The sequence below is a fragment of the Thermoascus crustaceus genome, assembly GCF_041956765.1.
Source record: "Thermoascus crustaceus strain CBS 181.67 unplaced genomic scaffold VTN00scaffold_4, whole genome shotgun sequence".
Taxonomy (NCBI): Eukaryota; Fungi; Ascomycota; class Eurotiomycetes; order Eurotiales; family Thermoascaceae; genus Thermoascus; species Thermoascus crustaceus.
In genome coordinates this window covers 599,345-624,090 of record NW_027192530.1, presented here as the reverse complement: position 1 = coordinate 624,090, position 24,746 = coordinate 599,345, and the positions used below count along the sequence as shown (strand labels likewise).

Sequence of the window (24,746 nt, the reverse complement as noted above, 5' to 3'; positions counted from 1 at the left end):
CCCGCTAAAATGGTGAATAATAAATAAGAAGATGGTGAAGAAAAAGAAGAATAGGAAAAAAAAAAACCCATGTCTTAGCACCACGTGAAGACGGGGTTTTTGCTCTTCACGGCTTCCAGGCGCTCAACGATCACCTTGCGCTCGCTGCCTTCCATGCCCTCGGCAGCGGCGTAACCGAGATCACCTTCAAGGTCATCCACCCCAAACATGAAGCCGTTGCTGCCGCGTCGGCTGTATCTCGAGTAACTCCTAGGTCCTCCCCGTCGCCCAAAGTCATATTCCTCTTTGTCAGTTGGCCGAGGAGGGAGTGTGGCCCAGCTCCGGGCCAGGTCTCTTCCATCACCCATCTCATCAAGGCTCCTATGGCCAGCTTCACGGCCATTGACTGTGGCAGGGCTTCCCGATTCTTCCCTTATCTTTCCAAGCTCAGCGGAGTTGCGGCCACGGTTGAGCTCAAATCTGTTGGGATTCGGGAGCTCGCCGGAAGGTGAACCGAAGCTCAACAAATCGTGCTCTTGGCCAGGATCAGAGTTTATGGCTGTACTGATATCCATCTCCTCCTGCTCCTGGTCATAGTTCCTCGCTCTCCGTCGCTGCATGTCCGTAGACGGTACGCGAAGTGGGATGGCCACGGGAATATCCACCAGGTCATCCCAGACGCAGACTCTCATTCTCCTCGTCAGCTCCAGAGGGCCATGGTCTGGCTGCTTGAGCGTTTCAACCACATTCCAGGCCTGGCCCTTCATGACCGCTATTTGTCTTGCAAACATGCTTTCCTTGAAATCATCATCCTGAGAGAACACTTTCCGTAGAGCTGTCTGTGTGCCACTCCACCATGCGGTCGAAGTAAGAAGCGGCAGGAAGTGGTCCCTCGTTTTCTGAGAGAATGGCTGTCCGATGAGGGAGACGGGAAGGAATAGCCAGCCGAATGGAAAGCTTCGCCACTGCAGCAAGTTAGCATCGGTTAAGTCCTGCAAAGGATGTATAACAACTCACAGCATCCGGATGCTTCCACGGCCATGACAGACTGTTGTCAATGGCTCCTATCTTTATGGAAGCAGCGGGCTCCTGCATAGACGGAGTGCCCGTACGACTGATAACCATGGTCTCATGTCGCTTGTAGGGGTAGGATGCGGTGTTCGTTCGTTCCGAGTTCACAGATCTCGGACGTGGTGGGGGCATGTGCTCGTCATCGTCAGGTTTCAATCCGTCCATCTTGGGAGGCTCTGCCACAATAGACACTTCCTCGGTTTTCCAGTCAATCTTAATCATCCAGTTATCCAAACCCCGATCCGTATTCCGCATTATGTAGTCCAAAATAACCAGTTTTTCCAGTTCTTCCCTGAAGGACTGCTTCAGGTTTTCGCTCCAGTAGAATCTGCGCTCGGTCGTCTCATCCTGCGGCGACGTAGATACGTATCCGTTTTCATACTCATCATCTTCATCATCAGATTGGATCCCAGACGGCCGACAGGCTTCGTTCCATGGCCGCTTCTTCCTCTTCGGGGCATCCTCAGCGCGGAACCCAGAGTTCGTCTGGTCCGGCCACGGATGCTCTCGCAGGAAGATATTCGCATCTTTGAAGCCCTTAAGGAAGACTTGGAAACTGCCAACCTTAGCCGGCAGCGGCTTCTTGCCCCTCCACGCCTTCCGTCGGTCCCAAAAGTCATAGTAAAACGATTTGGACGACAGCCACACGATGTCGGTATAAGGAACGAGGTTCGTGCGCAAACGAGAGTCGAGGACGTACGCCGCCGCTTCTGACACGTAAGATAAATTGGGGATCAGACACGCCCGCCCGAAGAAGCATGGGAACAGGTTCCTGTGTATCCACTTGGTCCACTTGGGGTTCCGCGAGGCATAGGGTTCCTCGTCCTTGGGCTTGAAGACACCCACGACTTTGCCCTCGCTGTTGCGCGCAAAGTAGCTACCAGAGCTACCTTGGGAGATCATCTTCGGGTGCACCCCTTGCTCGATTGCGACCCGGACACTCTCGACGACCTTCTCGAACTCGGCGCGGGCTTTCCGCTGCGCACCCTCGAACTCCTCCGACTCGAGCATCTCGCGGGTGACGGGTCGAACGCCGTCGGGGGGTTGGAAGACGGAGTGGTGGATCTCGAGCTGCTCCTCCTCGAACGTCTTGCCCTTGACCTTATGGATCTTGAACTTGGAGGCGATCTCCTCCGCCCAGCGCTCCAGGCGTGCGTTTATTGCCTTGATGTCGACGCCGGTCGAGTTGCTGCGGCCTCGACGCTGGTAGGTCGAGTATCTGCGTCGGGGCTCAGACGGCGACGACGGGCCCGATGCGTGCATCTGGGGCCGGGATGAGATGGGAGCATAGCGGGTGGCGGAGTTGGAGATGGTATGAGGCACATGGTAGATGTCGTCTTCGTCGGAATCGTCGAAGTAGCCGTGGGCTCTCTCCTCCTCGGCCTGGGCGAGACGGGCGTAGCCAGAGGTGGCAGGGCGGTGTTTAGCTGGAGGCATGGCGCTGGCTCAAAGAACGGAGGCAAACGAATTTCATCGAAGGGGAAACGGGAGAACGAAAAGAACACAAACGGACGAGGATAGAGAACGAGACATTCAAGGCATCACGGAGGCCAGACGAGAGGGGGATGTGCAAAAAAAGAATCGCAACGGCCCCTTGGGGAGATGAACGGCGACCTGGACCTCCGTAGCAAGACGATCCGCAGGCGACACCGTATCCTGAGCTTAACCACACCAGCCACAGCCAGGAGAAGCCACAGCCCTCGTCCATCCACGGCCGCGGATGCTCCATTCCTGCTCCACCCGCGGATCGCGAGATTGCCCCTTAATCTGGGCGTTTTCTGCCCAGACAGGATCTCCCGCGCATGCACTCTACTTTTTTTTTCTTCTTTTCTTTTTCCTTTAGGTCATCATCGTCGTAATCCGCTACGTACCGCCGTCTACGCAAGAAGATGCGAGTCTGCCGCCCAGCTGGTCGCCGGTTTCATGGTGAAAGCACGCGTCAGAAAGTCCCACCGGCTGCGGGATACAAATCTTAGCCAGCGCGCGGCCGTCCCAAGGGGTGGCCGTGGCTCTCACGGGACACTCGATCGGTTCTCGAAAACGAGATACGCAGAGGGGCAGAGACGATCAAAAGAGTAGCGGATCGAAGCCGTCGAAGCCTCAGAGAACAGTTTTATTTATCTCCCGCGCCTGGCCAGGCAACCCGCAGTAGCGCTGCCGTGCACGCCTCATGTCGAGCCCTGGACGGCGTCTGGCTAGACCACGGGAGCATACTGACCGTATCAGATGCTGCGATCAGTTGGCAGAGAGATATTTTTTTCTGGCCGTCGACGCAGGGACATGCGGTGGTGCATGCTTCGCGAGATATCTGTATGATAATGCAGCAAGTCAGGGAAACGGATTCAGGGGACGAACGCCTCTTATCCGGCGGGTGGGGATCTTTTAAAAATAACGATAGTTATCATGAATAAAGGGGGAGACAGGGATAGCGATAACTGCCCCGGATTCCCTCGCCTAGCCGCATACGGCAGCGAGGCAGGCTCGCCGTCTCTCCAAGCGTGCACAGAATTAGCACAGGCACCAGATCAGGCACCCAGTGATCTCGTCCGGCCAAGCAGCCGTCTGTAATAGAGCGTGGACGAAGAATGGGGATGCATCCACTGTGGATGGATAGTTAAGACTGCGGAACTCTACTGCGTACAAGACTCTCTGCAGCGATCGTCCCGCTGGGTTGAATCGATACCAGCTCCGATAGTCGCCGTTGCTTCTCTACTCTCCCTCTCTTCTCCTGCTCTGCTTTTTGTACGGCAGAAGTTCTTTTTGTTCCCTCGCAACGACCTACCCAGCTCCTCTCCCAATACCTGTGTTTCTCATCCATCATTCCTTGCTGTCGTACCATCTCCTGCGTCACTCCTTTGACAGCCCAATTGAACGCCCTCGTTCCTGATCTCCGCATCCCTGCAATCCACGAGGCTTTGTACAGTACTGTACATTATATCGTCCGTCCCAGAATTAGAGGGATCTAATCTCAGTGAACGTGCTGCGTCGTGAAAATCTCATCCGTCGAGTTTGGCAGCAGCCTCCACCGTCCTCCCATCTCGCCCGCTCCTCATTATCCTCCTACCTTCGATTCGATCGAGACCGTCAGGCCTCGATAAACAACACCTTCACCACGGCTTCCACAGTGGCTCCCCTCCTCTTCCGGGCTTCGCCCATCGACCCGGCCCTACATTCTCTGCCGTCGTCTGCCTCCCAGTCCCACGATCTCTCCAGCTACAGCACCGCCAGCCACTCCGTCGACAGTCTGGCGACGTCTCCCGGTGCTGCGGCGGCCGCAGCTCCGGGTATCTCGCGCCCATCGTCGACGTCGACCCAGTCTTCCAGCGCGTTTGCAGCGTCTGTCGGTGTGGAGCACAACGGTAGCAATTCGGGTAGCGGGAGTGACAGCACGATTGGCAGCACCTACAGTAGCTATCCCGTATCCAGCTCGATCCCTCCGTCGCTCCCAGGGCTCTCTGCTCTGGCGTCGGTCGCGTCGGCCCCGACTTCGCAGCTACGGTACGTACTGAGCATCTCCTTGTCTCTCTGGGAGAGCATAAGCATCCGGAGCAGCCCTGCGGCCGATCCCAGCGTAGCTTTCTGCCTCAGGATCGTCGATAAGCTAGGGGATCATGCTGGATCGATTGACTGACATCTCACGTGGGCAGAGCCTCCAGCAATGCCAGCCTCAGCATGACGAACATGACCTACGCGACGTCGTCCCCGGCCGCGACGACAGGCGGCCAGGGCAACACACCGGTGAGTATCAGCTTTCGTCCTTATCGCCCGCCAGACTGTCCTGCTGCGCTGTCCTGTTCTGTTATCAGCAGCGCCTGGCGCGGACGCGGTCTTGGCGCCGGCGCTCTCCCTTCGCACCCGCGCCCGGCCTGCACCACCCGCTTTTCGTTCCCTTATCGCGCCAGACCATCAAATCTCTCCAGATCTTATCAACACCGCACATCCACCTGTCCGTCCACTATCAGCACCCTCGATCCTCCCTCCCTTCCTCTCCATCCTGTCTCTTCTCCTCTCCCACTCTCTCCGCAATGGCGACCGCATTGACTGATCAGAAGCGACCCCAATTACAGCCAGTCTGTCAAAATTGCGGCACCTCGACCACTCCCCTCTGGCGCAGGGACGAACTCGGCTCCGTTCTCTGCAATGCCTGTGGCCTCTTCCTGAAGCTACATGGGCGTCCCCGTCCGATAAGCTTGAAGACAGATGTGATCAAGAGCCGCAACCGAGTGAAGACTACTGGGCAGGGACCCAAGCGCAAGGTGAGTGCTCGAAGAAGAGTTTTTTTTTCTCCGTCCCAGCCTTCCGTCGCACCCTTGCTGACTCGTGTCGCGTCGCAGTCGGGAGGTGGCCTCGATGCAAACGGCCTGTCTGCCTCGAGATCGGACGCCGGAACACCTCCCTTGGGCTCTCAAGGATACCGTCGCACGTCGCGAAAGACGTCACCTGGCCCGTCGGATCGCTCCAACTCTCCCGTCTCACGCACCAACACCCCCGGTGTTCCTTCCATGCAACAACACAACTCCAACATCGCTCCGCAGCACATGTTCGATAGTGTGACCGTAGGAGACCACAACTTCAATCAATCCACCACCCTGCCGGCGCTTCAGCTGCGGCAACCATCCCCTGGCTCGACATCCTCTGTCGTCGACCGCCATCTGGAAGCGCCGCAGACGTACGAGGGTCTCCTTGCTGCCAACACATCTCTCAAGACGCGGGTGAGCGAGCTTGAGGTTATCAATGAGCTCTTCCGGGGCCGCGTCGCGGAACTCGAGCAGAGTGACGCGACGGCACGCCGGTCAGAGATGATCGTCCGCGACTCCGAAGTGCGTCTGCGGAGATCCTTGGAAGACGCTCACAGACGGGAGGACGAGCTGAAGCGCCGCATCAGTGAGCTGGAACAGCAGCTTGCCGAGCGCAACAATCTCAACTCCACACAAAACACTTTCAGCAACAGTAACGGCTCCGGTGAGCCTTTGACGAAGAAAATTAGATTATCAGACGTAGTGGATTACCCGTCCGCTGAGCCGTCCAAATCTCCCAAGACCGTCTAACACTAGGATGCGCGCATGATCTTGACTGGCTGTCAAGTGCTTCATCCTCATGACCACGAACCAAACCTTCATTTCACCCCCCCCCCCCCAACCTAACTTCGTCTTATCTTTTTGATACCCCTTACGACTCTTGTCACTGGCTGGAAACAAAGATTACCTAATAATATTTTTTCGATTCCCATCTCAAATTCACACTTTTTGCTACTTCCCTTCCCCGTCGTGTACCGCGTGCGATCTGTCGCATTGTACGTGTCATGGTTCTACAACGTTGGGATTATCACTAAAGAAAAAAAAAGAACATGGTCGAGGAAGAACTAAAAAAGGGTGAAATTTTCGCCATATCATGTTTTCATTTTGAAAGCTAGTTTTGGTTATTTTCTTATCATCTGTTCCGAAAGTCAGTGCTAGGGAATGGAAATCATGAAATATAGAGAGGGGCACGGGAGGTAAAGGGTAGCAGCTGTTAACAGGATTGGACGACTTCGGTAATTCTTGCCAAGCTATTTTTGATTTCCCATTTTATAATCGCACACACATACTACTGCTCTGCACGCCATCCTGGCTCTCAGGCTTTGCGCGAGCTTCGAGTGTCATCATCATTTGCATTTTATCTATATCTCCCAATTTAAAACAAAAGGAAGGGGAAAAAAACATGTCACCGTCTCGCTGGTCATGCTAGGCTAGGCTAAGCTATTCTCTCTTCTCTTCTTCTAACCTGTCGTTTTTATAGGGCGAATTTTAACTATCGAATCTACCTAACTACATTACCTAGTTACCTATTCTTTAGAGTGTCCATCGCACTGCGCCCTGTTAGAGCTTTTTCGTCTTCATGATACGTCAGTTGTAATGTAATACTATTTTTTTAAACTTTCGCATCACGTTCGTCTATCTATGTCTTCTCTCTCACAGCTTTATCCGTTGGCTACATAGCCAGTTATACACACAAAGTATGGCATGTGGGCTGGCATTCCATTTCCAAGTGAAATGGAGAGAAGAAAGGAAAAATGGAAAGAAGAACATGGCAGTTCCTCTTTACGTAGGTACGGTTATCATCTATGTAAGTGGAATAAACATAAAGACAAGTAAATAAATAAACAAACAAGAAAAGTAGATTTTTTCCAGTCTGCACTTTCTTTGGTCCTTAGACCTGATGACTGTAAGTAGGGTCTTCACCATTGTAATGTATAAGTACTAAATATTGATCGTAACTGTAAGAATTACATTCAGAGGGAGAGAGAGAAGAGCTTTTTTTTTCTATGCTTTTAGATTGTGTATTTATTTTCACCTGCCTACTTGTTCGCACGGTGATGGGCGAGACAGATAGATTAGATGCGAGTTGCAGTAAACTGAAGGTATATATATGTAATATATAAGGTATACACGAATTGATTATGATGCGTATTTCCTTCAAATCCGACAGATACAACCAAAGCAGGCCAGAATCCCTCAATCGATCAACTATGAGCCTGAGCTTAAAACCAAAGCAAGGCAAGACAAGCAGCGAGACGAGATTGACATTCACAACGTGAAGACTAACACCGTGACCCAGTAACATTTTTTCCTAGTTAGATTGAGCAATACACATACAGCACCAGAACAAGTAGTAGGCAAAAAGTGAAAAGGGGAAGGTATCCAGCACGGATAATTATTGGTTCAGGTTGGCCATTGTCATTATCAGGAAAGAAATACAGATGGCCGACTCCCCAAGTCTATGTAGGTATGTATGGAGGGAGTCAAGAAAAGAGTGTGATTAAAATAGATATTTCACCGCTCATTGCCCTTCATTCTTTAGTTGGGCTGGGGCGCTATCCAATAAGCCAGGCTGCAGTCAAATCAGGCCAGACGCTCATGCTCGACTTTCCGGGCGTGAGCCGAGCCGTGGATCCGCCTCTCTGTCCAGATACTCCAGAGACAAACAGCCACTCCAGCAACCCCGGAGAAGAAGGTCACGTAGAACGCGACCTGGTAGCACTTCAGTCCGTCGCGGCAGTCCCGCTCTCCGCTCGGCGCCACCATCGAGTGATTATCGTAGATGGTGCCGTAGAGGAGGTTGAAGACGTTGCCGCTGATCACGGGCGCAAGGGTCATGATGCCCCAGTTCTGCGTCAGGCCGCCGATGCCAAAGGTGTGTGCGACCAAGGAGGGGAAGACGCCGAAGAGGAAGCCGTACGCAAGCCCGGTAGACGCTGAGACGAGAACCAGTTCGTGCGGTCCCGAGATCACTGAACCTGCAAGTTGGGTGAATGTGAAGACGACGGCGGAGATGAAGAGGCACCAGAAGCGGGACAGGTTCAGTTTAACCAGAAAGTCGGAACCGATGCCTATTGTAAAGCGAGTCAGTATCTTCATGATAACGGGAAAGCTGAGAAATGACTTACCACTAAGAAGACGGCCGCTGAAACTGCAGATGGATAGAATTGATACATGCATCACTTGCTGTCGTGTGATGAACTTGGAGTCTGCACTATCGTCGTAGTATTTCCAAAGCGCTTTGACCTGCTATTTGTTAGCATGATGCAGGCTGCTCCAACGTGGAAGTTGAATTTTCTCCTTACGCTATTGCCAATATTACTATCGAGATAGTCAGCATCAACCATTCACTTGACCCCGCTTTGTATGGAAGCAAGCAAGGGGAGTCCGGGAGGAATAGACTAGAACTCACTTTATAGTCATCAATCCAATACCAGACAAAAGACCCATAATCAGGAAGAGCTGCCAGAACTCTACTCTAGGAAGTAAGGCTAATCCTCTTACATCTGGATGACGATGTGAGTCGGGACCATCATGAGACGCCACATCTACGCCGTCGAAGGGGTCCACAGAATCTCTCGAGGCGGCTTTGGAAACCAAAGACGACGTCTCGTCTGCGTCAGGGTCATGGACAGCCGGGCTCACATTCGAGGCCTCGGAATGCGTCCTGATGTGTCCCAGGTGTTGTGTTTCAAAGGTTGTGCTCTGCGTACCTGTTCCATCCGACTCGTAATATTGTTCGCGGCCGACAGACATCCCCCTCCGTCTCGATGTGGTTACGTCGCTCGGTTCGTGGTGCGGTACTGCAGAATAGGAACCCGGAGCAGGGATAATGCGCATAAAAAGGGAGGAAACAAGAACCATTATCGAGGTACCGAGCGCCAGGAGAAGAAGGAACCGACCCGTATCGTCCTTGAAGGCAAGGTTGGATAAGGTAGACCAGAAAAAGGCACTAAGTCCAAAAGCTGCGAGGGGGAATGCAGTCGCAGTTCCTCGGTGGTCCGGGAAGTTAGAGGCCGCTAGTCCTTGATGTCAGCCTCCGATCCTCTTTATTGCTTTTCGAAACTACATACTTGTCTTAATAGCCGCTGAAAAAGCGGAGCAACCCCCAAGTCCCGTGAGGAAAGCAAACAAGAGCAGAAAGGGGGTAGCCATCGATCCTTGTCCATTCTTGTAGGCTACCGGCATAGATATATCAATATATTGGAACCCCAATGACCATGGCGTTGAGACAAACCTATATGAATTGGATAGTACCCTATTGCGAGAGCTGCGGCTCCTATCAAGATAGCCAGTCGCGGTCCTTTGGCATCAACAACGAGACCCAATGGCACTCCCGACGCATACATTCCCAGGTTTCCAGCCGCGCCCTATGGTTATAAGCCAAAAGGAAGTCGCCTCGACGAGGAGAAGAGCTCACTATCAGATTGCTTTCTTTCGACGACAGCTTCATCCGCTCTGCGAATTGGGGTGCCCATGCTGAGTACGCATACTGTGAGAATCGTCAGCCATGAGACTCTTTGAAACAACAGCTGGAAGCAACTTTGGCAGTCGTACGTTTGTTCCACAAGCCAGAGCAACGAGAGTTCCCGCGACGACTGAGACGAATCTCTGAGTCCTAAGGCTTGTTCCGGTCATGATGAATTTCTTCGGTGCCATTGCACCTTTCGTGACGGTTCTTTTCCTCGGTCATTAAAGAGAAGGCGTGCACTGACAGCGAACCCGGATGCGTTGCGCGTATCAGATAGCATCGGATCCACCGATGGCCCCTGGCAGGTCTTGTCCGCGCGGAGGATTATGGCAGATAATGCCAAATACTATGCGGTGTTATGCCAACGGCCAGCGGAAAAGACCGCAACACCGCAACTGAGACGATCGAGAACGACCATCGTAGAAGAGGTCACGATAAGGCGGGAGACAGCGTGACTGCTGACCGTCGGCCTGATCCGCCGTGCATACTTCGGGGAAGAGTTCAGGCTTATGTAAGTCGCGGAGTGACGAAGGCGGCTCTCCGGCTTCCCCAGCTCGCGTGCCGGCGCTTCTTCCCTTCGACTTCATCATCCAACAACCGCTGTTGTTAGCTTCCATCATAGCGGCATCTTCCACAAGCCCATCAGGATGGGAGCCCTACTATCCATACCGTTCCTGGCGGTGCCCAGCGTCGGCACGGTATGTTATCAGCCCTTCCCCATGTTCCGACTCTAGTACTGACCCCGCCTGCGTCATCCAGCTCGTCTCATTTGGAGCTTCCTGCTGTGGAGCAGCAACATGTTCAGCGCTCTGTAGCGCATGTGGGAAATTCCAGAGCAGGTAGGTACTGTGCTTGCCAGCTCCTTAGACCCCACGCTGACTCGGGGCAGCATGGCTACGAGAATTGCCTATGCTCTGATCCTCCTGGTCAACTCGATCGTGTCCTGGATCATGCTCACGCCCTGGGCACTCAAAAAGCTCGAGCATATGACCCTCGATTACATGACAATAAGATGTGACGGCAAAGAGTGTTATGGTTGGGTGGCTGTCCATCGAATCAATTTCGGCCTTGGTCTCTTCCATCTCATCCTCGCGTTTTTGCTCCTCGGTGTCAAGACATCCAAAGACAGCAGAGCGGCTTTGCAGAATGGCTTCTGGGGTCCGAAGGTGATCGTCTGGATCGGCCTCGTGGTCATGTCGTTCTTTATTCCGGAGTCGTTTTTCTTCGTTTACGGCAACTATATTGCCTTTGTCTGCGCCATGCTGTTCCTTCTGCTTGGCCTTATCCTGCTCGTGGATCTCGCACATTCCTGGGCAGAGATTTGCCTGCAGAATATCGAGGACAGCGATTCTCGGTTGTGGCGTGGATTGCTGATCGGCTCGACACTCGGCATGTACGTCGCTTCGATCGTGATGACCGTTCTGATGTACGTTTTCTTCGCGTCGAGTGGATGCTCGATGAACCAAGCCGCTATAACGGTGAGTTCCTAAATATCTCTCATCACGGGCTCAGGCTGATGTTTGCAGATCAACCTCATTCTTTTCTTGATCATCTCTATTGTGTCGGTTCAACCTGCAGTGCAGGAGTCCAATCCTCGAGCCGGACTGGCACAGGCAGCTATGGTCACAGCCTACTGCACGTATCTCACCATGTCAGCTGTTTCTATGGAGCCTGATGACCACCACTGCAACCCACTTATTCGTGCTCGAGGCACGAGAACGGTCACCGTGGTTTTGGGTGCCATCGTCACAATGGCAACAATCGCTTATACCACTACCCGTGCTGCCACCCAGGGCATCGCTCTTGGGTCAAACGCCGGCCATAACTACTCGCGATTGGGAACGGATGACAATGAGCACGGTCTCGTAACCCAGCAGCCCGTAAGCCGTCGTGAGATGCGTGCTGAGGCACTTCGCGCAGCGGTCGAAAGCGGCAGTCTACCTGCTAGTGCTCTGGATGAGAGCGACGACGAATCTGATGACGGTTACGATTCCAAGGATGATGAGCGTGGCTCGACGCAATACAACTACGCGCTTTTCCATTTCATTTTCTTCTTGGCAACTACCTGGGTTGCCACTCTGCTAACCCAGAATCTGGATCCCGAGGCGGACGATGACTTTGCTCCTGTTGGCAGGTCATACTGGGCCAGCTGGGTGAAAATCATCAGCGCATGGGTGTGCTATGCGATTTACTTGTGGACGTTGATCGCTCCTGTCATTATGCCTGATCGTTTCGCTAACTACTAGGTCTAACGTTGTATGAGCATGGGTATAGCATCGGTATATGAGATTGTTTGCTTTTTGGCGTTTGGTGGTGTATGATAGTTTCGAGAAGCCATTACATTAGGATACCATTCATTTCCATAGAAGTCATGCCACTGTTTATGAATTCTGTTGTAGGACCATGGGTTCTCCAATGTCATAACTGTAGTCTTGAGAAAATGGAAGATAGAAATCGTAGTAAAAAGTGGCTAGTGGGATCGGTCTTATCGTCCGTATCGCGTAATATCAGATCGAAAAGCGGGTATTAAGGGACGCGCGAGGTCGCGTCAAGCGAAGCGGCGACATCCGCATCATCGAACACCATGGGATGAACATGGCGACCATTAAGGCCATTGAGGCCCGCTCGGTATGAGGTCCATATTTTGATATTTTCGTATATCTTTCTGACTTTCTGCGGGTTCCAGGTCCATCAAATACAGTCCGGTCAAGTCATCATCGATCTCTGTTCCGTCGTCAAGGAGCTCGTGGAGAACAGTCTTGACGCGGGCGCCACATCTATAGGTATGCTGCGCTTTTCAACAAGTGATTTTTTTTGTCAGACGTTTAACATTCTAACCATTTTTTTGTTGGATGCAGAGGTCCGATTCAAGAATAACGGTCTGGATCTGATCGAGGTGCAGGACAACGGTAGTGGCATCTCGCCCAACAATTACGAGAACGTCGGTAAGTTCTCCCGCTGTAAATGGAAAGTTTTCTATTTCAAAGGACTGTCATTGATATCGATTATACAGCTCTCAAACACTATACCTCCAAACTCTCGACCTTCGATGACCTATCCTCCCTCCAGACCTTCGGCTTCCGCGGCGAAGCACTCTCGTCACTATGCGCCCTCTCCAGCTTCCACATCGTCACCGCGCAAGCAGACCAAGCGCCAAAAGCAACCCGGCTAGACTTTGAGTTTTCAGGGAAGTTAAAGAAGACACAGATCGTCGCGGGACAGAAGGGGACAACCGCATCCGTGGAGAACCTCTTCCAGAGACTGCCAGTCCGGCGGCGCGAGCTCGAGAAGAACATCAAGCGGGAATATGGCAAGGTTCTCGGTCTACTGCACGCGTATGCGTGCATCAGCACCGGGGTACGTTTCAGCGTGAAGAACACCGTGGGCAAGAATAAGAACGTGGTGGTGTTTTCGACCAAGGCGAACCCGACGACGAAGGAGAATATCGCGAACGTCTACGGCGCGAAGACCCTCTTGGCTTTGATCCCTCTGGACCTTGAGCTGGAATTTGAACCCTCTGCGACGGGGGCGAAGAAGCTAATGGGACGGGAGCTCAACAAGATCCTCGTCCGTGGGCACATATCTAAGCCAGTTTTCGGGGAGGGGCGACAGACGCCGGATCGTCAAATGTTCTTCGTGAACTCTCGGCCATGTGGATTGCCCCAGATCGCTAAGGCATTCAACGAGGTTTACAAGTCGTTTAACGTCTCGCAGTCACCCTTCATATTTGCGGATTTCCAGATGGATACCAATGCGTATGATGTTAACGTCTCTCCCGACAAGCGAACAATCTTACTTCATGATTCTGGACCTTTGATCGAGTCACTGAAGGATGCGCTTACACGGCTCTTCGAGGAATCTGATCAGACTGTCCCTCAATCACAGATCTTTACTGCTAAACAGTCTGTGCTCAAACAGCATATCAAAAAGGGACCAGAAGACCCTGTGGCTCCCAAGGAATCCTCAGGGTTGGAAGAAGCCCCTGAGCAGGAGCAGGACAGTGCTCCCGCAGAAAACGATGAAACGATCCAAGAGAGGGGCCAGGCTAGGATGAAGAGCTTCCTCGACGCACTAGCAGGTCGTAGTGCTCGGGCAGAGGTCCGTTCTATACCTAGCTCTGATCCCATGCCAGAAAAAGAAACGGTGGAGCCTCCATCAGATATAACTACTGATAGAAGATCCGAGTCGGTCGAAGAAACGCCTCGTGGTATGGATGAATCTAGCAATGTCGTCCAGGAAGAGCAACCTGCGCGCTCTGTGGATGAGATCTCGGGGGGGCATACAGCGGAGGAAGCTAATCATCCGGTTTCTGGGACTCAAACTCAAGAGCAACAGATTCCAAAGCTTTCAGCGAGTGCTCCCGCGGCGACTCCGAACGTAATACAGAACGCCTTTGACAGAATGCGTCCGAAGCGACCACCAGCTGAGATGGCCACCATCACAATAGGTGATAAGACTGTCACTTCCATGGTTGGTAGCGGTGTTCCTAAGAAGAGAGGTTTGGAATCAGTTGGACTTGTGACTGGTGTCCCACGACAAAAACGGCGAATCCACACCCCGTCACGGCCAAATATATTTGGGCAGAGTTTGAGGTCTTTCGCTGCTCCTGGGACTCAGATGGATGAAGCTTCTGATGAAGCTCCTGATGATGAGGGTTCCGAAAGCGAGATGGATGACTCTGAGGGCACAGCATCCGGGGAAGACGGACCTGGTTCACCAAGATCTGAGATCTCGTCAGATCACCGACGCAGATCGCCCGAACGTGAGCCAGAGAAATCTAGTCCTGACCATGTCGCCAGTGGTGATATTGAAATGGATGTGGAGGATGCGTCTGCTGGTTCAGAGGATTACGTTGATGAAGAAGAGAAGAAGGCACGAGACGAAGCCAGGGTCCAAGAACTGGTTCGAGAAGCCGAAGAGAACGCTCGTCTGCCATCGGAGAACAATATTAACCGCTCAAACAAATTGACAAAAGGCCTAGCTAACCGCGATTCGACGGCCCATCTAGTGGGGACGATTAACGGATCGATTTCGAGAATCCAGTCTCAGATGGAGATACTACGAAAGAACCTGCAGTCTTATGTCATGGGTCGCTCTGAAAAGCTGGACGAGGAAGAAACAGCCTTTCAACAAGATTCAGCCGAAGAACGTCTATCGCTGACAGTAACGAAAGACGATTTCGCGAAGATGCGAATAATAGGACAGTTCAACCTCGGTTTCATACTGGCGACACGATCATCCGAGGACGCAACGTCCGGTTCAAAAGACGAGCTCTTCATCATCGACCAACACGCCTCGGACGAGAAATACAACTTTGAGCGTCTCCAAGCCGAGACGGTAGTCCAAAACCAGCGCCTCGTACAGCCCAAGACCCTCGACCTCACGGCCGTCGAGGAAGAAGTCATCATCGAAAACCGGCCCGCACTCGAGAAGAACGGCTTCCTGATCGAGGTCGACGAGAGCGGCGACGAGCCCATCGGTCGACGGTGTAAACTCGTCTCCCTCCCGCTCAGCAAGGAAGTCGTCTTCGGCGTCCGCGACCTCGAGGAACTCGTCGTCCTGCTGTCAGAATCACCTAGCACAAGCACAGCTACACCAGGATCAGATGCCTACGTCCCCCGCCCAAGTAAAGTCCGGAAGATGTTCGCCATGCGCGCGTGCCGGTCCAGCATCATGATCGGGAAATCGCTCACCCTGAAGCAGATGGAGAAGGTGGTCCGGCAGATGGGGACGATGGATAAGCCGTGGAACTGTCCGCATGGTCGGCCGACGATGAGGCATCTGATGAGTCTGGGACGGTGGAATGAGTGGGATGAGAATGCAAGAGCCGACGACGAGGAAGAAGAAGAGTATGGGCTTCGATCAGAGGACGATGGTGTTGGTCTAGGTGTTTGGAAGAGGTACTTTAGAGGGCAGGCGGAAATAGATGTGGAAGATGAAGATGAACATGAAGAAGAGGATGAAGAAGGGGAAGGGCAAGACGGTTAGGAGTAAGGTAGGGATAATCTAATGGGTTCAGGATATGAGAAATGGGATCGCAGCTGTAATATAGTTTTCGGATTTTGCTTTTTCGAATAGGATGACTGATTGATTTACTTTTTGGTTGGAAATTAATTGAAAGGAGAGTTTTAGATTATAAATATGCTTTCCTGGTCTAATGCTTGGTTTGCCATGAAATAAATCGCAGTGACGTAAATACGGTTTTCATATCCTTCTGGGAGGGAATATATATATATATGTATATATTGCCAAGGTTGGGAAGAAGACCATTCGAGGTCCACGGATCAATCAATCCTTTATAATAAAAAAATCCATGGATTCTGACAAGGAAAAAAAGCCCATAATATAATTATGGGAGTATCTCTATTAATTCTCAATAATACGATACATGTATTATCGCTTCTATGTGCATAAGACTTTTTGCTTTTCTCACATGTTTGTTATTGGGTTTCCGGTGAACTAGAACTATGATCATTAGATGGATTTTATGGCTAGTATTGTTTTTATAAGTCTCAGATAACATATTTCCCGAAAAAAAGGATATTGCTGCTGGCGATATAACCACTGGTGAAAAACAGACTGGTATCAATATTATTTACTCTTGATCATTGACACGGTAACTTCCTCAAGTTTCTTAATATAGAACCGATCAGAAAATAAAAGAGAAGAGCCCACAAGGATCCAAAATTCCAGTACTTACCCTGGAAAGAAATCAGAGATGATCTCTCAGATGATGTCACGCAGCTTCTCGTGCGAGGAGGCAGCCCCTTGAGGTCCAACTTAGCAGTGCCATTCTCAGCAAAGAAGATGAGAAGCAAGAGGATGGGGAGGAGGAGGGGAGAGAGAATCAGCATAGTGTCGATCGAGGAGAAACGCCAGTTTAGGTAAGAGGCCTTCCTTTTCATCTGACCTACACAGAGACAAACATGGATACGCTACACATTCTTTCATTCGTTCCCTCGAATACAATAGCTAATAGGTGGCCGGTATGATCGTGCCCCTCATTGGTGTAACTGGAAAAATACTTGAGTGGTGCTTCCTGGAAACGGCAAGATTTTCCAAAGAAGATAAACTGGATAATAACAAAAGATCCCTCAGGTAGCCTCCCATGTCATATACAATTCATAGATAGTTTCCATCGCCAGGTCAAGGCGGCGAGCACTTCCAATCTTTCCTACCACCACTTCCACCTACTACCACCCTCCCGCGGCACCTGTCCATTCTTCATACAACTATCCCCGTTCACTTCCCTAGTATCCTCCCCATCCACTGCCGCATCCTTCTTCTTCCCCTTACTCTCAACCAACCTCAACGTCTCCTCCACAATCAACAGGTCCCTCTCGATCAACTCCGCCCAATTCTGCACGTCCCCGATCTCCTTGAGCCCCTCGCGTGCCTGATCCGCGACCTTCTGCCACTGGTCGTTCTGCCGCGCCAGGTCGGCCGTCGCGCGCTTCAGCTCGGTCTCCTGCTTGCTGAGGGCGGCGGCGTTCTCGTGCAGGTTGGCGGCGCGCGCGCGCAGGTCGGCGTCGAGGTTGGAGCCGGCAGAGTTGAGGGAGGCGGTGAATGCGGCGCGGGCTTCGGCGGTGCGTTGGGAGGGTGGGGGTTGGGGTTGTTGGTGTTGTTGGAGAGGGTGGGAGAACATTGTTGGTGTTGATATGATTCTGCAGTTGAGGATTCTCCTGTTCTCTTCCTGTGCGCTTGTGCTGTTCCCGATGTATTTATCTTGTTTGAATTTGATAATCTGATATTTGGTTCTCTTTTTCCCCGTTGCGCTGCGCTGCGATTTTGTTTTGTATCCAGACGACAGGAGGTAAGATAGCGAGATCAGCTGCGGGGACGATGATAAAAGTCCTGCAACAAGTAATATACACCACCACCAGAACTATACCCGTATCAAAAAATGGCAATCAATCATTCAAAGTCGTCGGATATTTTTGCACATCAACGGACCATCCGCAACGTTCATCGGTTGTTCGTCGACTCCCGAGTATGAACCTTGCTTGCGACCCGGACATGACAGACGATTCGGACGATGGGCGCTGGCGCCACTCAACCCCACCTCCCGTGACACACGCTAGAAAACCAGCCTGCATAAAGGGCATCCTTGGGGGAGGGGCATGACGTGAACCTAGAAGAGGGGAGCAGCGGGGAAGAGAGGGCACAAATCTCCGTTGGCAGGCGGAGCCAGCGAACCTGGCTTGGGTCCCCATCTTATCGAGACGCATGCGCGTAATTCGAGTTGTCGTATCTGGTTTTGGTAAGGTCTGTTGACATGGCGCTTCACTCTGGTCAAGAGGGACCTGCATGCGACTTCGCGGTCATGGCAGCTTGCAATTGGTAGGTATAGCTCCATACATGCAGAGCTTGGCTGCCAGACACTTCCAATTTGTTAGTACAGGAAATATAACATTGCGTTAGTAAGTAAATGTTCCAAGTGCATTGGAAACATGCAGTGTCGAGAAGAACTGCAGTCTATGGAATGTTGCGCAGCGGAACAATTACATGGTTGTTGCATTGCTATCAAACATTTAGGTAGCTTGGAGATGGAAGGCGGAGGCACGTGACGGCTCCCGGTTTTCAGAAACATTCAAGACGAACTTCATTCTTCACATATTGGACTATCTTTACGGAACTGGTCATTCCTTCAATTACATCTGAAAATATTACCTAGGTGATGGAGTAGTCCTTCGAACCGCTCAAAAGCATGCAATCACGGGATTATTGTTCCAAACTTATCCCGGCAAAAGTCAAAGGACTGGAGCAACCACACTCGAACATGAGAATAGAGCTAGATTCCGACATCGGTCAAGCTGAAACCAAGATTTCCAACAGTTTCCATCAAAAAAAAAAAAAAACGCCAAGCCCCCAGAACAATCAAGGCACAATACTAAATACTTGTTTCGTGAAGGAAGGGTAGACGAAGACACGAGATTCGCTGATATAGAGGTCGAGGAGGGAGAGACTGTTCAGTGGTGGATGGTGTGTCCGCTTGGCTGGAAACAGAGACAGGAGATAGAAACAAGCGTGAATGGGAGACACGAGAAAGCAATGGTGATTAGGTATATTGCGAAGTATTAGCCACGACCATGGTAATCCCTGTCTTGTGTTGAAGAACGACGAGTGTCTGTTCACATATTGGCAAGTTCATGATCGATCTGACGGTCAAGGAATGCCCTCCTCTCTCCCGTCAATTCAGTCTGGAGCCGCTGTTCGACAAGAGCGCGCACTGTAGCAAAGACTGTTAATGTTTGCCTAGACTCCAGAGCATAAGGGAAATTAGAAATTCATGTTACATACCCTGCTTCTTGGTCACACTGTCCAGGTCAACCTCGGCCAAGCAGCTTCTGATCGCTTCGGTAATGGTAGCATCGTCTGGCCCACCACCACCTCTGAAGTCGAGTGCCGTGCTAACTGGCCTCGAGTTGTAGCCGCCAGCCAGCGGACTGCGCGTGCTTTGCCTTTGTCCTGCAAGCAGATTCTCAGAGCTTGGCATCAATCCCATACTAAATCTGCTGGAATTCATTGGATTATCCTGATAATGGCTGAGGTTGCCCACAGACAGATGGCGCTGGTTGTTGCCTCCGGATTGCGGGTGGTCTGTATATCTGGTAAAGCTGGAAAGGTGAGAGTTCCTGTTACCAGCCATGTTGCCACCGAATGGTACTGGTGAATGCGGTGGCATATAAGGACCCGCGCCCCGGCCTCCAGGAAAGCCTGTCAAGATGGTCGAAGCGGGCTTGACAGAAGAGTAGGTCGAATGCAGGTCGTCCATTTCCATTGCGATGTCGTCAGTGTACCCACCCTGGTAGAATTTCTCTTGACTGGCATCAGGGTTTCCGCGACGGCCGGGAAGGTTGTTGGCAAGAGCATAATCGTCCCATCGCTGAAGAGGAATACTTCTCGGATCGAAAGGCTCATCCTCAACCGCAACGACACGCTTGTCTCCCTTCTCACCAATAACAACCCGAGTATTTCCCCAAGTAAAGTTGTCTTGGTTCCAGAACGAGTACAGCGGCAGAACAAAACTATAGATCGGGAAAGCGATTATGTAGATGATCATCCATCCAATGTGCTGCCACTGTCGTTTGACGATGAAAATGATGGCTTGAAGGCCATAAACACCTGCCAGTATGATGATGGAGATGAGAGGGAATTGGCCTTTACCAGCTGCAACCATATAGATCAAATAGCCCAGGTAAACGCAGGTCGCAGGGAGAATTATGGTTCCTAGGAGGTCAACCAAGACGACAAACCGCATACTAAAACAGCAGAAACCACATAGATCCTTCAGCGCAGCCAACTCTACTAGATTGTGAACAGTGGAGTTGATCCAGCGACGTCTCTGCGAAAGAAGAACGCTCCACGTTTCAGGGGCGGCGGTGCTGGCGTAGGCGTCAGGAATGAATTTGAAAGACATGGTCGGGAAATGCTTTGTCATAAGCGTTGTCAAAAACCGATCTTCACCCAGGGACAAAAGGTTCTTCTTGTGCAGGGTGTCAACATCGATGTCCGCATATTCCTCGATTACTTTATCTGAAATGATCAAAGGACGGCCTTTGTCGGCAGTTCGTAGACGATACATGCAGAAACTGCTTACAGTCAGCCTTGAATCAGACGACCCCCCCCCCCCCCCAACAAAAAAAGGATGATGGGACTTACCATCCTGGAAGACAAGTGACACTACCGAAGAGTGATTCGAACGCTTTGGCCAAGTGATGAGAAATGTAGTACTCATAGACCTGTATCATGGTCCACCAACTCCGTTCCTCATTCTGTAGACTGGTCTCCCCACAGATTCCTGCAATCTTTGCGTCGTTTGCACAAGCTGCCACAAGACGATTGAGGGAATCTTCTTTCACACTTGTATCGGCATCTACCATCAGCAGATATTCGTAGAGCTCAGGGTCGACACCAATGACGTTATTGATCTGATGGAACATTTCCAGCTCGAGAGGCGACATCGGGGCGCGGTGGTGGACACGATTGAGGAAGTTGAGCAGGAGGATTTGGGAATCACGCTTTCCACGGTTGCCAGGCTTGGACTTGTTCTGTTCGGACTCCTTCCCAACCTTGACAACAACGATATATGGCACCACATTGCCCTCGTACTCGTACAAGCCGGAGTACACTTTGCCATAGTTGAGTTGATCGCTTCCCTGACCAACAGACTTGAACGGCAATGCAGGAGGGTCAATCTTTGGATCTACTCCCAGGATGTCGAGAACTATCTTCGGAGTCGGACGATCATTTCCACCACCAACAATCATACCATCACAGATGACGCAGATAAGCTTCCTCTTGTTGTCATACTGGAGTGCGGTGAGAGAATCGAGACCCTTGCGAAGCGAGTCTTCGCCTTCGGTATATGCTGGTACCTGGCAAATGACAAATTTGTCCTGTGGTGCAGGGCGACGTTTCGAGCCTAGTTGAAGGGCAGCAAGGAATTTGACCAGAACAACTGCGCAGATGAGAATCGTGAAAGCCAACAATATCCAATTGTTGACCTGACATCTAGGTGTCTCCCTGAAATCAGTCCTGCCCACATAGAACACATTGTTGAGGCAATTGAGAGAATTTATGAACTGGGGGGTATTCTGCCACTTGTCGGTGATATCGCCACCAGGGTTGTTCTTGAAGAGTTCCTCGACGGCTTCAGGGAGGAACTTGTACTGCTTGACGTTGTTCATCCTCTTCTGGGTGTAGAAATAGTTCGTCAGGTCGTAGATGTTCTCGTTGATTATCACCCAGTACCGTTGATTATCGTTGGCCTGCTTTTGAACAGTACCCCTGGTCCACACTAGGTCCCCCTTGTAGTACTCTTTGATTTTGGGGAGGAACTTCTGGTCATACCATGTGATTTGGTGTAAGGCAGTATTCGGATCAGGCTGGTTGAGAGGACCACAGTTGTGCAAGGCTTGGGGATACAGTATGGCATTTGTGTCGTTGTTCTGCAATGCAACAGACTCATCTGTCACAAATCCCGGGCATGCCCTGGTGAGAGGAGGAGGGAAATAGGCGTCAAGAATTTGGCCCGCAAATGGTTGCATATTCGAGGCCGTGGTTTCAATAGCCGTGTCACTGTGTTGAATCCTCCAGAATTTGCTGATGTCGTAAACTTTGCCGTGGATGCTGACGTAGAAATCATTGTCACCTTGGTGATAGCTGACTTCCTTCTCATTCCAAACCTTATCCTTATTGGGGCAAAGCAGATTTCCGAACGCGACGATGTAGAAAATGACAATGGCGTTGAACAGCAGGATAAGGAACACAAGTACCACTTTTTCTCTCCATGCCATTCGCACATCTGGACGTTTCATTCGGCCCACGTAGCGAAGAAGGAAGGATGGGATCCAGAAGGTCATTGCCCAGACAAAGCCAGCCCATAAACGTCGACTGAGGGGTATGGTCTTCTTCTCGATGTGCTTGGGATCGCCGAACTCTGGGTCAAGTTCTCCGGCAAGTCGGCCAAGGTCACCATCGTAGTAGCTGATGTCCCCTTTGTGGTTATCGCCTTTCGGGCCAAGACCATAGTCACCTCCTGTAGAACGTAGTGTGTGAGGCATAGTCGGCGCAATCGACCGAGCACCTCCAGCAACACTGGGTGCCATGGTGCTCTGCCTTTGTTGCAAGAGATCGTCACGGCTGCCTTGGAGGCTCATCGGCTCGCCCACAGGGGGAAAGAATCCTGACGCATTGGGGTTTGAAGGGGCCTCGTAGCTACTCTCGAACGGGCTGGCGCCCATCATGAAAGGGTTACCCGAAGGTTCATCCACCTTCAGGTCAAGCATGGTCTCAGCTTCCCACCATGCGCCTTCTCTCATCCATATTCTCTCGTGACCAATGACAACATCGCCGTTGCTCCACCCCCTCTCAAGGATCCAGTTCTCAACCCCGTCTTTGCCTTCATTGCACCCTAGCCGCGCATAACGAGTGAAGAACTCATCGACATCGAAGTCTGCGGTGAAGTCAAGGTGCTTGTTTCGGCGGTTCGCCCACTCGGGGAGTCTCCAGTCACGCAGTTGACGGGACACAGTACCTGCAGACCAGGCGGAGGTGATTGATGGCAGCGTGGCTAGACTAGCCGGGGACTCGTCTGTAGGATGAAGAGAGAGATGATACCATACCCTGCTGCTGCCCAGTGTAGTAGCAAGATCAAATCGACCCCGCTTACCGAGCGCGATCCCTTCGTTCTCCACTGGAAATAGGACGCCTCGAAGGAAGCCCCCCATCTCGACCTCGACTCCTACTTTTTCCAAGACGCCTTGCCGCTTGTCGTTCGCATGTTTCCGTTCACGACCAGCGAGCCCAGTAGTGATACCCAGATCCACTTCAACCGCAGACACAGCGCCGTTCATTTCCTTGAGAACAGCTTGACTAGCCGGAACAACTTCCAGCCCATCTTCCTTCATCTCAGCATTGATACCCAGGCTGTCATCGAAGACACCCCTGAGAGCGACAGCTTTACCAAGGGCAGGACTAGGAATATCAACAACTGTGATACTCACGGTATCTGCGTGATCGTCTGTCCAAGGACTTCGGGCACTAGGGCCACCATCACTCGACCCATTTTCCTGGCTACTATGGATTTCATTTGCGATTGCTTGGTTCGCCTTGCTTATCACCCAGTCCACCAATGCCTCATAGATGCCTCCGATCAAAACTTCACGGTCGTCAGTGGAGCAGTTTCGAAGGAACACCTCTGGATCTACACCGAGAAGGCCGCCTACATCCTCACAGATCTCTTCGAGCTCCTCTTGGTCAACTAAGAAACCAAGTGTATTTCCAAGCTTCAGGAGACCCGCAAGGACAGAGAGCAGACCTCTCTGGGAGGCTCCCTTGATGCCAATAGCCTTGAGTGATGCCCTGAAATCCTCCGCTGCCGCTGCATCGTCTGCTGTTGGGAGGTACGATGGAGGAGTATAGGTGCCCGATCTGTTTAGCAACGAGTACGCAGACGCATCCTTCAGACTAAGAAACTCCCTCTCTGCTGGAGTCGACGCAGAGGTGAGCAGGTAGTAGAAGACATCGAAAGCACGGTATCCTGACTCGGCAGGTATGCTCAGCAGGCCCTTGGTCACATCAATGCCGGTGGTTGATAGCGAGAGTGTAAGACCGGTGACTTTACCATGAAGGGTAAAGGTGTAGGTCGCAGCGAGCGCCGAATGAAGGGAGTAGGAAGAGTTAAAGGGGGTTACTGTCGATAGGAAGGGACGAAGTGCAGAAAGAGCGGTAAAGGCCACTTCGGGGGTGGACAATGGCAATGAAGACAGAAATGGGGCAAGTAAGGAGGGTGTCGACTGATGCAACGAGCTGTCCAATGTTAGCCAACACGATCGACTTGAGGGGCCTTTGCGCAAATAAGAATAGTGAGAGGATGCACAAACCATAAGACAATACATCCGTCTTCAGCTCTTCTCCTGGCATGCTCCCATGCTCGGGTTGCTAACTCGGTGTCAAGCGTCCCTCCTACACCTCCATTAGGGCCCGTGTTAGTCGCTGTAAGCCACGTATTTACAACGAGACTCGTCCCCGCATCAAGTTGATATGGCCGTGTTGATGTGTAAAAGCTGTGGAGCGCATTGAGGAGGGTCGTCGTCGACACTTGCGCGGCTTGTTGACCTCCAGAGCGGGGTGCACCAAGAGGCACAGAGGAGTTATTGGAATAGATCGAGTAACGAGATGACATCCCAGCCATCTTGATTGCAAAGATAGACTGGAAAATCCACTAGCTACTGCCCTACTCCCGCAGGATCAGGCGTTTATAACCAATGTGTTTTGCCGTGCCTGTCAACACATCAGCTGTCCGCTGTGCTGTCTGCCAGACAGCAATGCGCGCGAAAGGGCTGATGAAGGGATCCTAGCTAGTGTCGCGCTCAACAAATGCTCGTCCTGCTGATGACAAACACGTATCTAGGATGGTGAGT

General features: G+C 51.7%; 8 protein-coding genes across 8 annotated transcripts; 4 read left to right on the top strand and 4 right to left on the bottom strand.

The window, feature by feature from the left end:
- Positions 1–74: 74 nt before the first annotated feature.
- Positions 75–2,487, bottom strand: VTN00DRAFT_6805 (uncharacterized protein; the record flags this gene model as incomplete). Its single annotated transcript, XM_069433482.1, has 2 exons — positions 75–944; positions 997–2,487. 2 exons carry the CDS (start codon positions 2,485–2,487, stop codon positions 75–77), a joined length of 2,361 nt encoding a protein of 786 aa, XP_069286859.1.
- A 966-nt stretch (positions 2,488–3,453) lies between these two features.
- Positions 3,454–6,098, top strand: VTN00DRAFT_6804 (uncharacterized protein; the record flags this gene model as incomplete). The annotated part of the gene is made up of 5 exons (XM_069433481.1): positions 3,454–3,610; positions 4,023–4,548; positions 4,698–4,788; positions 4,857–5,306; positions 5,385–6,098. The coding sequence occupies 5 exons, from the start codon at positions 3,454–3,456 to the stop codon at positions 6,096–6,098; spliced, it is 1,938 nt and encodes a 645-aa protein (XP_069286858.1).
- Positions 6,099–7,931: 1,833 nt separating this feature from the next.
- On the bottom strand, positions 7,932–10,007 carry VTN00DRAFT_6803 (uncharacterized protein; the record flags this gene model as incomplete). The annotated part of the gene is made up of 8 exons (XM_069433480.1): positions 7,932–8,419; positions 8,477–8,594; positions 8,654–8,669; positions 8,761–9,367; positions 9,422–9,526; positions 9,586–9,718; positions 9,769–9,840; positions 9,906–10,007. The coding sequence occupies 8 exons, from the start codon at positions 10,005–10,007 to the stop codon at positions 7,932–7,934; spliced, it is 1,641 nt and encodes a 546-aa protein (XP_069286857.1).
- Positions 10,008–10,466: 459 nt separating this feature from the next.
- VTN00DRAFT_6802 (uncharacterized protein) lies at positions 10,467–12,065 on the top strand (the record flags this gene model as incomplete). The annotated part of the gene is made up of 4 exons (XM_069433479.1): positions 10,467–10,517; positions 10,579–10,658; positions 10,709–11,297; positions 11,346–12,065. The coding sequence occupies 4 exons, from the start codon at positions 10,467–10,469 to the stop codon at positions 12,063–12,065; spliced, it is 1,440 nt and encodes a 479-aa protein (XP_069286856.1).
- A 343-nt stretch (positions 12,066–12,408) lies between these two features.
- VTN00DRAFT_6801 (uncharacterized protein) lies at positions 12,409–15,807 on the top strand (the record flags this gene model as incomplete). The annotated part of the gene is made up of 4 exons (XM_069433478.1): positions 12,409–12,447; positions 12,506–12,602; positions 12,678–12,764; positions 12,833–15,807. 4 exons carry the CDS (start codon positions 12,409–12,411, stop codon positions 15,805–15,807), a joined length of 3,198 nt encoding a protein of 1,065 aa, XP_069286855.1.
- Positions 15,808–16,993: 1,186 nt separating this feature from the next.
- VTN00DRAFT_6800 (uncharacterized protein) lies at positions 16,994–17,464 on the bottom strand (the record flags this gene model as incomplete). Its single annotated transcript, XM_069433477.1, has 1 exon — positions 16,994–17,464. The coding sequence occupies one exon, from the start codon at positions 17,462–17,464 to the stop codon at positions 16,994–16,996; it is 471 nt and encodes a 156-aa protein (XP_069286854.1).
- Positions 17,465–18,526: 1,062 nt separating this feature from the next.
- On the top strand, positions 18,527–18,900 carry VTN00DRAFT_6799 (uncharacterized protein; the record flags this gene model as incomplete). Its single annotated transcript, XM_069433474.1, has 2 exons — positions 18,527–18,653; positions 18,731–18,900. The coding sequence occupies 2 exons, from the start codon at positions 18,527–18,529 to the stop codon at positions 18,898–18,900; spliced, it is 297 nt and encodes a 98-aa protein (XP_069286853.1).
- A 50-nt stretch (positions 18,901–18,950) lies between these two features.
- On the bottom strand, positions 18,951–24,517 carry VTN00DRAFT_6798 (uncharacterized protein; the record flags this gene model as incomplete). Its single annotated transcript, XM_069433473.1, has 4 exons — positions 18,951–19,048; positions 19,120–20,411; positions 20,482–24,132; positions 24,207–24,517. The coding sequence occupies 4 exons, from the start codon at positions 24,515–24,517 to the stop codon at positions 18,951–18,953; spliced, it is 5,352 nt and encodes a 1,783-aa protein (XP_069286852.1).
- Between the last annotated feature and the right edge of the window lie 229 nt (positions 24,518–24,746).